This window comes from Silurus aristotelis, assembly GCF_946808225.1.
Source record: "Silurus aristotelis genome assembly, chromosome: 16".
NCBI lineage: Eukaryota > Metazoa > Chordata > Actinopteri > Siluriformes > Siluridae > Silurus > Silurus aristotelis.
Genome location: NC_139589.1, coordinates 2925150 through 2937916, shown reverse-complemented (window position 1 = coordinate 2937916; position 12767 = coordinate 2925150). Strand labels below are relative to the sequence as shown.

The 12767-nt window shown below is 39.5% G+C and overlaps 2 protein-coding genes across 3 annotated transcripts; one reads left to right on the top strand and one right to left on the bottom strand.

The window, feature by feature from the left end:
- Positions 1-608: 608 nt before the first annotated feature.
- On the bottom strand, positions 609-4048 carry mrm3b (mitochondrial rRNA methyltransferase 3b). Its single transcript, XM_083564633.1, has 4 exons — positions 3446-4048; positions 2421-2665; positions 1353-1520; positions 609-1183 (listed from the first exon to the last, which is right to left on the bottom strand). Exons 1-4 carry the CDS (start codon positions 3679-3681, stop codon positions 654-656), a joined length of 1179 nt encoding a protein of 392 aa, XP_083420759.1. The 5' UTR covers positions 3682-4048; the 3' UTR covers positions 609-653.
- A 57-nt stretch (positions 4049-4105) lies between these two features.
- rskrb (ribosomal protein S6 kinase related b) lies at positions 4106-12388 on the top strand. 2 transcript variants are annotated; one of them, XM_083564622.1, is made up of 12 exons: positions 4106-4723; positions 5648-5908; positions 6011-6094; positions 7115-7183; positions 7538-7607; positions 8683-8790; positions 8882-8922; positions 9002-9029; positions 9274-9363; positions 9610-9698; positions 10503-10613; positions 10747-12388. In XM_083564622.1, the coding sequence occupies exons 1-12, from the start codon at positions 4694-4696 to the stop codon at positions 11050-11052; spliced, it is 1287 nt and encodes a 428-aa protein (XP_083420748.1). In that variant the 5' UTR covers positions 4106-4693; the 3' UTR covers positions 11053-12388. The 2 variants fall into 2 exon arrangements, with proteins under 2 accessions (XP_083420748.1, XP_083420749.1); XM_083564623.1 differs by having other exon boundaries at positions 10681-10867.
- The last annotated feature ends 379 nt before the right edge of the window (positions 12389-12767 follow it).

Below are 12767 nucleotides of genomic sequence, written 5' to 3'. Positions count from 1 at the left end.
ATCTATTTATACAAAACAATGACGGAAGTATTGGGACACCTGACTTTTCCAAGCCATATGTGTTTCTTCCTCAAACATCTTACCACAAACTTGGAGGTCACATAAACTAGGATGAATGTGAACACTGACTGCACCGCAGGCCTCCTCACCTCACCTCCATCATTACCTGAGGTTACCATCACCCTTGTGGCTAAATGAGCACAAATCTCCACAAGGTCGGGTGTCCACAGACTTTTGTCTACAAACTGGCTGAAATAAATGAGGGTTTTTACCCGGCATTCAACTTCAAATTTATAACTTATTTCCAACAAAGAATTCAGAATTCCTATTTAGTATGGCCTCGTTGAAGGCATGTCCTAGAGCGTCTGTCAAACAGGATGCTGCTTGTTCTCTTACTCGGCACAAAGCACATTGTTAACGTAAAAGTTATAGCGTTAGAACTGATTGCTGCAAAGCGTTGACACTGGAGACTCCTTCCATAAATATTTTATTCATGTGACATGCAATTTAAGACCCTGTGAAAGAGCCGTTTCTATGAAAACGGTAACACTTTAGAAAGTGGGTGTGTTCATATAAACTGATGGCCAGCAGCATAGTCATAGAAGTGGATGAATTTACGTTTATTCTGCGTAATGAACTGTAGCCATGTTCCTTCATTTAGCACTTAGTTGTCTCCGTCCCTCAAACAGCAGCACACTGGCAGCCATTGCAGCGTTCAGACTGTTCACTCCTCGCACCATGGAAATCAATAATCTCCGCCCCCCCGTTTCCTCTGCCAGCTGTAAGGCTTCCCGGCTCAGACCGTGAGTCTCTCCACCAATCACAACAGCCGTGTGGTTACCCATCCAACTCGTATGATACGGCTGAGTCTCTAAAACCAGGTATGTCTGCTTCGATCCACCCGCTTTGTCCTCTTCATCCTCATCTTCACCGCATTCTTTCAGGGAGATCTGGCGGCTGTTTACCCATCCGTATTCTCCGGGTTTTTTACGCCGACGAGACGTTCCTAAGAGTTCAGGCTTGGTCACGGGAAAGCTGCTTGAGTTATCAGCTACGTGGACGGTCGTAGTGGAGGGAAGATGATTCTGTAGATCGGTCCAGGACAGGTTAGGGATTATGGGAAGGCGAAAATGGGCGCCCATGGCGGCACGGAGGACCTTCGGCTCCCAGACGTCCACACAACCTGAAAGAAGATTGGAAATTCGATCCTTTACATTCAACCGATATATGCCGAACGAAATGTTTGGCAGCAATTAGGGTTGCAAAATTCCAGGAATTTTCAACACTGAAAAATTTCAACAGTAATTAACAGGAATTAACTGGTCATTTAAATATTGCTAAATTACTCATACCTGAACTCAGCAGGACGCTGTGGCATCCGGCAGCAGCGGCGCAGCGCAACGTCGCACCCAGGTTCCCCGGATCCCGCAGATTATCGCAGATAAGCGTCAAAGGCAATGCTTTCCCGTATTTCTCCTCGGAAAATGAGAGCTTGGACACATCTGGACGTCTGAAGATTGCTGCCAAACCATACGGTGTTACGCTGTTATTAACTTGAAATACTCGGAATTGCATATAAAATATGAAATTCTTCATTCATAGGTGTTGTTTTTTTTTTTTCCATTTATAGTTACATTTCTAACAAATCCCTGTTGCTGCTTACACTGTATGGATAAAACCTTTGTGGACACCTGATCATAAAATCAGAAGCTTCTTTTTGAACATCCCATTCCACATTTAATAACCTTCACTCTTCTGGGAAGATGTTCTACTAGATTTTGTAGAGCATAAGCAGATACTAGGATGCTACGGTCAGGTACTGATGTAGGTGAGGTGAGGAGGACTGGGGTGCAGTCAGCGTTCACATTTAGAGGGGTCTAAACCTCTATAGCAGAAGATCTTCTGCTCCAACCCGAAGCATATCTTTATGGAGCTGGCTTTGTGCACAGAGCAACAGGTTTAAACGATGGGGAAAAACTATTAGTGGGTCCACATCCAAAAGACGTCCTGTACAATTGTGAGGGAGGAACATATGGTTTGAGGAGTCAGGTGTCCCAATAATTTTGTCCATATATTGTTATATATGTTATAGCAGCAACAAACAGACATTCCCTCACCGGTAAAGATACCTATGTAGCAATGTAGCTGTTGCTATAGAATCAAGAATGCCATCAAACCTTTTGACCAATCAGATTTCAGACTTTAATTCATAAGTGAGCTTCGGTACAAGCCTATGTAGATCTTTTCTACCATGACACTTGATCATGATATGATTTTGTGAGCGATCAAAACAAGCACAGTCTCACTAGCGAGAAGTGTGATCTAGTCAGCAGTCATTACACACTTCAATTTCAACTACATTATTATTTTGGAAGCTTTCATGAAATTCACAATAAAATCCCACCCCCTTTGTGCATTACCAATCATATCGAGCGGCATGTCAAGATCAGGCCAGATCTGGACATCATCCAACTTGACTTTGACTAAGCTGGCGTGTGTGAGTCTGTTTACAGGAAGCTTGTGAAGTCTTTCCTCCGTGCTGAAGAAGACGGCAAGAGGTGAAGCACCCGCATCCAGAGCATCAGAAATGAGACGTCTTCCCTCCAGGAGGATCTTCCCTTGCTGAGAACGAAGCTTTTTGGACCGAGCCAGGCTCACCAAACGTCTGTAAACGGTACAGGAATTAAAGGAGTTAAAGGTGCAGTGTGTATTTTCTTTTGCTCCCTAAAAAAATTAACTGCAATCACTTTGCAAACTTTGACAGGCCTCTGGCTCAATCTGAACCTTAGATTACCATCTCCTCCGAGTTTCTTGTGTTGACCTCATTGTCCTTGTGGGTTCCCTGAGGATTCGCAGGTTTTCTTCACCCCTCTCCAAAACCTGCTGGTTGGTGTGTTATTTCTCTTTGCCCTTCAGTGTGTAAAGGTTTGCTTGTAGTGTGTCCTGTAATTAACTGGTGCTCGATGGAGGTTCTATTCCCACAATATACACAATTATACCAAGATCCATGTGTGTGATTGTCCTGAAATGAACTGGTGCTCTATGAAAGTTCTAATACCACCCCACCTTATCCCCAGTTTTCTTGGTCAGAGCAGCTTAATTTGGGGTAGATGGATCATGGGAAAACTTGGCATAGGATTGTATTCCAACTCTATAATCAGGATTTATCCTAAACTGACCATCCTTGTTACACTTATATGACTTTTTATTCATCCATCTTCAGTAGGTTTGTAGGAAAGGATTTCCATTCAGTTGTATTTCCACGCTTCACCACTAGAGGCAGACATATAGTTTACATACATTGTTGATGAATCCTGGGAAAACTGGTCATAAGGTTGTATTCCCACATTAAATCCAGCTTTCACAGGATCCCTTCAAGGTCATGAATAAGTGTGACATCAGAACGACATAAATTCTGTCATATAAACATTAGCACAGTACTCACAACACTCGCTTGTCATCAGGATGCGCCTTTTCATAGCGCAGACCTTCAACTGCGTGGACATGTGAAGGTCTGGAGGACAAGACATGACTTTCTCGTTTGCTCGTTGCCTTTTCTTGACTCTGGCAATCTGATGCTATGCCCACTGTATCCACTGTTGAAACACACACTATTTGTCTCCGCACACACCTGTTGCTGGTGGTACAAACACTCCTCACGCACCGCATGAGCGTCGCCATATTGACTAGTGTCGACTCTTTGAGTCAGTTCGTCGGTTCGGATCACTAGCGAATCGACTCTCATCTCTAAGCCGTTTTTTTCTTTTTAATTCTCAAATGCTTTTACCGTTTGTTATGAATAAAATAAAAATATATACCTGTAAATATATTTATTTGTATAAAAAAGTCTTCTGAAGTGCATCCTAACCACCAAAGCGGAACATTTAAATACTACAATAATTTGACTCACCGAGCAAAACGCAGCGAACTAAAAACAGGCGTTGTTTTGCTTTTGTTGTTCCTACCCGCATTTGGTCAATTCCGCGCTCCTGCGCTCTGATTGGCTAATTTTATATTTAATGAGTTCGTTGTGATAGGATAGATCGTCTGTCAATTACTATTATGGCGTTGTCTCGCTTCCTTAGACAGCGGTATAAATTGTATGTATTGTTTGTATGTTGTGCAAAAGAAAAAGGGGAAAAGACAGACATGATTAAGCTTTTTCTTATGAACAGTTTCTGTTACAAGTCCACACAAATTCAGCATATTCACACTGCATTAAAGACGAAATAAAATATATTAGAATTATCTTTCTACTGTGAATATAAAATTATAAGGAAATAATGAATTGTTTCGTAGTCTTTCAGTATTGTAGTATTTTGCAGCTTTGTTAAAATAATTTTCAAAAATATGTGCATTTTATTTATAGGAAATAATTCTATAATTATTTATTGTAATATTTTATAACTGCGGCCAGAGAACAGGGCAAGGGGGCGGGGTCAGAGCTTTAATCCACGACGTGATTGGTTGATCTGTCATGACGGGCCAATCGGCTGTGAGTTGATGGAGATAAAGGAGATTATTTTATTAATGCCTTCATAAGTTTGGCTCTGGTGCTTTTTGGGATGTGGTTTGATAATAAACATTATTCTGAGGATTAAACAGTCCTTTGGGCTGGATTCTAAAACATGGATAACATAACAGGAATGTAGAGTAACATTTATTTTCAGAGCAAAACCCTGAATAGAATGGGATGGGTGCCAATGGAGGAAAGAGCAGCAAGGTTTGTATGAAGTGCTGAAGTTTTCTGCTTTTCTTTTTTGTGCATTGTGTATATGTATGACTAGAACTAGAAATGTGCCTGTTCACGTTTGTCCATGGAAGAAAAGAAAAAAAAGGCAATGGCTGTATTTTAAATAATCTAAATAATTAGGATTATTAGTCTAATTAAACTGGTTGAAGTTGGTTAATTAAAAAAATAATAATTTTGTGTTACTTCAAATGTACAGAATTAACTTTACGGACCAATGGATCTACAGTGCAATTCATTTGCATGAAATTAAAACAAGGGCATTATTTCATTTCTATTAGCCACATATATATATATCTCCACCATCTGTTCCCAAAAAGGTCCCAGTCGGTACTTTCTTTGTCTGCTATATGCCGTAAATGTTATGTAAATATAAATTTTAAAAAACCTGAACGTGCTCCGTCATGATGATGTTCCTGTAATCCAGGAGTGGAAGATTTTGGAACATTAATTGAACCCCAGATGTCCTCACACAGTATCCGATCTCAAGTTCCTGTGGCTGAACACAAATTCCTTCAGAGATGCTCCACAATCGATTGGAAAACATTCCCAGATGTGTGGTGCTTACTCTAACAGTAAAAAAGATAAATCTGGAATGATATTTTCAGGTGCAATCCACTGTTTGTTCCCCATAATGCAGATGCATCTTCTCAGGTACAAGAATCATATGAAAAGAACAAAAGATGTACCACCATATCAACAATGAAACGTGCAGTTTGGGTACCTTTTATTTTTGTGAGTCTTCATATAGACATCTATATATTAATCTGATGTCCTGCCTGATAATGTCATGGTCCATTTTACCAAATTCATCCAAACCTTTTTTTGCCTGTCAATAAATATATTGATCATTTATACTTACGCCAGATACATTAACTACAATGTAATTTATTACAGAATACATTACAGCACAAGGAGGAAAGTCACTACTTGTCTAGATGGCATGGCTTTCTATCCAGTCTGGGCATTTCTGTGGCTTCAGGGTTGCACATCAGGTCACGGCGGATGATTCAGGACAAGATGTATGTCCCAGAGTATGTGTTATCTTCAATGCCTGGACCTGAGACACTACACAGGGAGTGGAGTCTCCCGGCATTTATCAACATGTTCTTACCTGAGTTTCCCTACCGCAGCATTCCTGTACATGAGCACTTTCAGGTCAGAGAAAAAGTTTGTTGTGAAAAAGTTTCATTTATAATCATAAAACACTGTATATGCTGTTAAGTTATTTCCTCTGGACTCTTCATGTTGTACTCTTAGATCCTAGGTTACATTGCCAAAGGATCGTTTGGTCCCATTTTGAAGGTGAAGGACATGGACAATGAAAAGACTTATGCAGTTAAGGTAAATGTATTACCTTTATTTCTCATATCATTCTGTATTAGATCTCATTAAAGGCCTTGATTAATTTAACAGCAGCTCTGGTAAACACTATATGAACAAAAGTATTGGTACACCTGACTTTTCTAGCCATATATGGTCTTTCTCCAAACCGTTACCAGAGAGTTGGAACCACATATTTGGATATGGCGTCTTTAAATGCCGTAGCATGAAATTGTTCATTCACTTGAACTATAAAACCCAAACCTGTTCCAGCATGACAATGTCCCTGTGCACAAAGCCAGCTCCATGAAGATTGAAGATTGATGAAGATCTCCCGCTATAGAGCTTTGACCTCAACCCTGTTGAACACCTTTGGGATTAATCTCACCTAAATTTGAACATGACTTTAACACACTTGTGGCTGAATGAGCACCAATCTCCACAAAATCTAGTGAAACATCATCTTAGAAAAGTGAAGGTTATTATCATGAGGACATCATGAGGAAAGGTCAGCCAAAACAGTTGAAAACAGTTGTTTGCACAAAACACTCAATTCACCTTCATTTTAAATCCCCAGGAAAACCTTAATGCACAGATAAATAATCAGAAAATGCACCGAAAACCTGGGGGTCATTTTTTGAGGTAAATATTGATGCTCCTGCTAGAGATGATGTATACCGGTGGTGCAGCTGTGGCTACTGTGAAAGGAGACTTATTGAATTGTGTTTATTGAGTTTCTTGAATAAGAGTTCTTAAGTAATGCCATTCATTCTCACAGATACCTGTCTGTGACCCAGCGCTCTGTTATACTGTGTTTCTGTATAGTATGCTACTTTATTGCTATGGAGTCGTAATAATGGTGGATTGATTCAGGCAGGACATCACTGAAGGTCTGGGTGTGAAATGCACTGCTATAAAGACACTGGATTTGACTTGAAGATTGTATAGAAATGTACAGATAATGTAAAGGAATATACTGTGAAAAGCATTTCGTTGAGGTCTACGAGATGTACCACATTTTGCATGTGTTTTTGAACGTAGGTCATCCCGAAGTCAGAGATTCTTCGTCTGGGTGTGCTGGACCAGTCTAAAGAAGAAGTGATAATCCAGGTTAGTACAAGTGCAGCCTGTGTACAGTGTGTGTGTGTGTGTGTGTGTGTGTGTGTGTGTGTGTATGTATGTATGTATGTATGTATGTATGTGTGTGTATATAATTTTTTTTATATATATTTTTTTTTCTTTACCCTCAGATTTAAATGTTTCTATTCAAATGCATAGTTTAGTTAAAACAAAAAGTGGTCAAATTAGCTTCATTTTTAGTCTTAGGTCAGCAGTAATTCCTTTAGAGGATTATAATGTAAATTAAGGGTGAATATACGAGTCATTTATTACCGTTTTTTGATCCCTCAGTAGTTCGCTGACTCGGTTGTCCTGTGTCGTCGTTGTCTAATTGTTGATTTGCAGCGTCAGCTGCGCCATCCTTTCGTCCACGACCTGCAGGACTGCTGGCAGACCCAGTACCATCTCTATATTAGTGAGTGACTCAGAATCCGCCCCAGTGGTCCAGATTTCCTTCTACCCTCAGGATGTCGATCTTTTTTTCACTTAATCACTCTGGCGTTTTACTTCCAGAGCTTTCACAAACCCCCTTATACCCAAAAGTAGACTCTGACTTTTGACTTCAGGAAAAAAAAGAATGAAAAGTAATTCTAAAATTATCTCAAAAGAAAAGGGGAAAAAAAAAAACTAAGCTTATTATTCTTGAGTAAGTTTCTCATTATTAGCTAAAAGAAAGAAGAACTGCATAGTAGCCATGAGGCTAACGCACATATCCAGGAGCTGCATGTCTGTTTTCAGTAGACAAAATTCTAATTAAAGAACCCAGTAGTCCAACCCAAATACTGAACTGTCCTACTGAATTGAAATAATGAAATCTGATGTAGCAACACCTCATCCCTTTTCACTCCTTTTTACCCCCCTTTTATTTTTCTTTCTTACAAAGCAGCATTGAAAATAATTTCCACCTGTATTTAATACATATACCTGTGTGATTGTATCAGCTGTAGAACAACTTCCTGTGATGGCATGCTAGGCTAGTGGACTTCACATGCTAATGCTGCGTTCTAGTACACTTTGTGAAGACCTTGAATATTTTTTGTCTTTGTTTTTGGTATCTAGGCTGCAGGGACGGGGCAAGCTGGGGGTAATTTGGGGAACCATGGACAGCGCCGTGTTTATTTTTTGTTAGAAACTAGTTACATACATATAACAAGCTGCTGATTTGTGTAAAACGATAACTTGTGTGTATACAGCTGTTACTGTAAGTCATTTCTTTATTTACTGTTCATGTTGTGAGCTTGCTTAACTCCCGGTTGAAAAGACTTTCCCAAATAGGAATTCCAAACTCCTTGTTGGAAATCACAAGTTATACTTTATGTCGTGCCGGATAAGAACCTTCGTCTAACAAAAACAAACAAAAGTTTGCTGACACCTGACCATTATATTAGTATGTGCTTTTTGAACAGCACATTCCACATTTGGTCCCCATACTTGTAACACTATTATCAAACACAGTGTCCTCCTAATCACCCTTTTTTTCACCTCTCTAGTGTTTGACTACTGCAGTACAGGAGATTTATACACCTACTGGGTGATGATTGGTCAGTTTGGAGAAGAAGTCATTAAGGTTTTCGCTGCTGAGCTCGGTTCTGCTCTAGGTAAGGATCTTAAAGTCGATCACTTATTGATGAAGAGCTGTATTCTTTTGTGTACCTATTCTTGTACTGCTTTATTCCCCCCATATTGCAGGGTTTCTTCATGATTTTGGAATCATCCATCGTGATGTGAAGGTAAGTATTTTTTTTGTCTTGTATTAAGATGAGGATTTAAATGGAAGGCTCTGACAGATCTGTTTTTATTCTTTTTTAGATGGAGAATATACTTTTATCAGATCAGGGTAAGTGCAGGTTGTAATGTGCTTTCTGTCCACTAGAGGGTGCTGTAGGGTGGCTTTTGGGCTTTACAGAACATTCCAGAATTTGTGCAGAAAATGTGTGTCTCTGCCTTGAAATGTCCATAGATTACTTTTAGATTAATAGATAACAGAATCTGTAACTGATGTGAAATCGTACCATTACATGCACACGTGTTAATCTGAATTGATCCGAATGTTGTGATGATTTTGTTTTCATGTGTGTCAGGGCATTTACGCCTGGCTGATTTCGGTTTGTCCCGGAGGCTCGAACGTGGAGGAAGGGCGTTCACTATATGCGGGACAATTCAGTACATGGGTACAAAATACTAATGGATTGATTAAATAAATCCTGAAAGGTTACAGTATGCAAAAGTCTTAAACCAGCATATCCTTGCTATATGCATGTGCAATGTAATTAATATATACAGTAACTGCTATTATAATAAAGTTTCCCATGTGGTCTATTTTCAATTTTAAATGGTTTGTAAGATCCTCATAGGTCTCATAAAGGTGTTGTGTAAAATATTTCCACGTCTTACAAAAGCTTCCTGTTGCATCACAGCTCCTGAAGTGCTGGGTGGGGGTCCGTACAGCCACGCCGCTGACTGGTGGTCCCTGGGGATCCTGCTCTTCGCATTGGCTAATGGCAAGGTGAAGTCATAAAGCAGGTCACTGACACGTGGTTGCATCGTTGTATCAGTATGCAGGGACATTTATTGTATTCTCTTGTATTCTAAAGCTGGACTGCAGGTGGCACAGAGTCTAGACATTATATCTATGTAGAGCAATAAATTGGCATCAGAGTAGTGACTTTGCACATTTCTGACATGGCCGGTACATTTTTAGCAGAGGAAGGAATGCAATACGTTATCTGGCTCTACAGAGTTATTTAATAGTCACTCATTTACAAAAAGAGCTAATTATATTTTACATAACAGAAATTAATTGAAAAATTGTAGTGAATTAATTTGAAAAGTCGTCCTTTTAAGAAATGACTAAGTACTAAATAAAGACGCATTCATATCATCTATGTTGATCAATTTAAATCTCTTTCTTATAACTCATTCAACACCCTTAAAAATTCCTTCTTTAGACACATTATTTGTACCAAAGAATCTGTAAAACACATACTTCCAAAATCATAATTGTGCACACAAAACCTTCAGAAGTATTGTGCACGCCATAATAACTCAAATAACCACTCTATGCCACCGTGGTAAGCAGAAAAGAATGAGCCTTGAAAGGAATATGAGGTTACACTGAGCACCTTGAGCTCAATGTTCCCTTGCATAAGTAACCGACCCATCACAACCTGGCCCACGATAAAGTGCTTACTGAAGACAGCGAGAACAAATATGCCAGGGGCCTGAGGGTCTGCCATGACATGTTCAGGTAGAATCTGCTCTGAATTGTGAGTTGGTCCTTGATGATTAATATTTGCCCTTCTCCTCACAGTTCCCTGTACCTCCAGAGTCAGATCACTGTTGCATGCTGAGGAAGGTGCGCTGCTTCCTCTACGAGATTCCCAGAACCTTCTCTGCTCCATTTGCCCTTCTGCTGACTGAGGTGAGAAATAAACATTCCCCGGGGTGTTAGTTATCAACTGACCAATTAGTTCTGGATCCTCCTGTAGATTTTACCCCAAAACCATTTTAAATATAAGACGTGACCTCATCCTGGCGTCCTCGTCTCCTGGCAGCTGCTGTGTAAGACCCCGACACGTCGTCTGCGAACTCTGGAGTGCTTCAAGCGGCAAAGCTTTTTCCGCGGCACTCCGTTCGACTCCCAGCTGATACAGAAAAAAACAGTAGATCTGATCCTGGAGCTGAAGAAGCGGCCAGATCGACCTGAAAAAGCCTGCCGAGGTCTCGCACTGGAACCTTTTCCCGATTTTGACTTTGTCTGCGATTTCGTTGGAGAGTCAAACTCCGACTCTGCTCAAGAAACCCTAACACTAACCAATGTGAAACTAGTGGAGGCCCTCAACTTAGAGCAAGTACCTTAGGGCAACGATCCACAGAGGGCTCTAGTGTAGCCAGATCCTAAATGAATGTTGTTGAAGTTTGAAGTGTGTTGCTCAGGATCGTTCAGATTGGGTAAATCTTTTTTCATTTCACTGTGACAGATCTTTGTGTCCCTTGATGTTTTTTTAGGATGTTTGAGCAATAATTTTCCACGCAGTTTCTTAGGGCTACTATATATAATATTAGAAACCATGCTAAAATCCTGCGAATAAAATATCCTCCTTTGGGTGACATTCTGCAGACACTTTAAATAGGTCAATAATTACACTAAGTATAATGTTATACATATTTCATCATACATCACCTAGATCTCACAGCTTATTTTATATCCATGGTCGATTCCCATGGTGTGACCTCAGGTAAAGATTTTAACCTGTAAACAGGATGTGAGGAACTTGTGAGTAATTGAAATGTGAGTCATTTTGTGTGTGTGTGTATGTTTACAGCCAGCAAACCAAATGTAAAATGACTTACAGTCTCTGTAAACAATATAGACATGGACTAGGAAGCACGCTGCTTACAGTGCACTCCAGAATTACTGGCACCCTTGATGGAAATACAGATAAATGTAACATGGCCACAGATTTGTTGGCACCTGACCATCAAAACGTTATGTTGTTCTTCCAAAAATTATTGCCACAACCTTTGAAGCACACAATTGTATCGAATGTTTTTGTGTACTGTACCTTTTACAAATAAACTTCACTGGAACTGAGGCCCAAACCTATTACAGTGCAAAAAGTCAGTTGGTTTGGAGTTTGTGTATTGCCTCAGCCCTTAACTCAACCTTACTGAATTGCTTTGGGAAGAACGTGCAGAAAAGCCGAGTTTATTAAAACAGCTAAAGGAAATAAATCTGGATTGGGATGTTCAACAGGCGCATGTGATGTGACAGACTAGTGTGCATGAACCTTTTTTCATTTAGTACACTATCAAGATGTGATATTTTCAGCACAAAACTTCAGAGACTTCGTACAGCTTTATTTAAACAGAACATTTTTAAGAACAAAATGTAATGCCATATTTTCCCCTACAAAACGTTGTTTAATGTAGTGTTTAATTGCATTATTATTTGTTTCAATAATGTATTAGAAATCTTTTTTTTTTTTGTATATTCATAGCGAGTAATTGGATTCAGCAGATTTGAAGAATCAGTAAGCACAACGCAGCTTTGCTTTGCTTCTCAGAAGGTGATTTGTCAAGAGTTATAAATGTATCAGAAGAATTGATGGTCAGGGTTGAAGGTGGTTCTATTGATAGAGGGTCATGAACAGGCCACAGCTTGGACCTTGAATAAATTACATAACACTTAAATAAAATTGATGATGGGTTTTGTCACTAGATTAGACTAGTCAGAGATTAGTGGCAGACGAGGTAATATTTGAACAACGAAAAAGATGGGCGTTTCAGAAGAATATAGAAGGATTGTGTTTTTGGGCACCTCAATGGAACTCATGGCTTTACGTCTGCTGAAAAATGTCCTTGTTATTTGACACTATAACCCTGGATCCTTTGTTTATTATTTCTTATAAAAAAAAAATAAAGGCCACGATAGTAGGCGTATATTCTAATACAATAGTATTTCCATCGTATTTTTATCTCTCGTCTTTAAACGATAAAATATAAAGATCGTTTTGGGTCGAATTGTTGTTTCTCTGACACTTATTGTAGACAGATTATCATTTTTGTTGCATTT

What these genes read in the sequence shown, in the direction of transcription:
- rskrb (XM_083564622.1), top strand. Translation starts at nt 4,694, where the DNA reads ATGGGTGCCAATGGAGGAAAGAGCAGCAAG. An exon ending in AAAAGACTTATGCAGTTAAG is followed by an intron (nt 6,095 to 7,114) that starts GTAAATGTATTA and finishes TTTTGAACGTAG; the next exon opens with GTCATCCCGAAGTCAGAGAT. An exon ending in TCGCATTGGCTAATGGCAAG is followed by an intron (nt 9,699 to 10,502) that starts GTGAAGTCATAA and finishes TTCTCCTCACAG; the next exon opens with TTCCCTGTACCTCCAGAGTC.
- mrm3b (XM_083564633.1), bottom strand. Translation starts at nt 3,681, where the DNA reads ATGGCGACGCTCATGCGGTGCGTGAGGAGTGTTTGTACCACCAGCAAC. An exon ending in CATGCCGCTCGATATGATTG is followed by an intron (nt 1,521 to 2,420) that starts GTAATGCACAAA and finishes ATGGTTTGGCAG; the next exon opens with CAATCTTCAGACGTCCAGAT. An exon ending in CAGCGTCCTGCTGAGTTCAG is followed by an intron (nt 1,184 to 1,352) that starts GTATGAGTAATT and finishes ATCTTCTTTCAG; the next exon opens with GTTGTGTGGACGTCTGGGAG.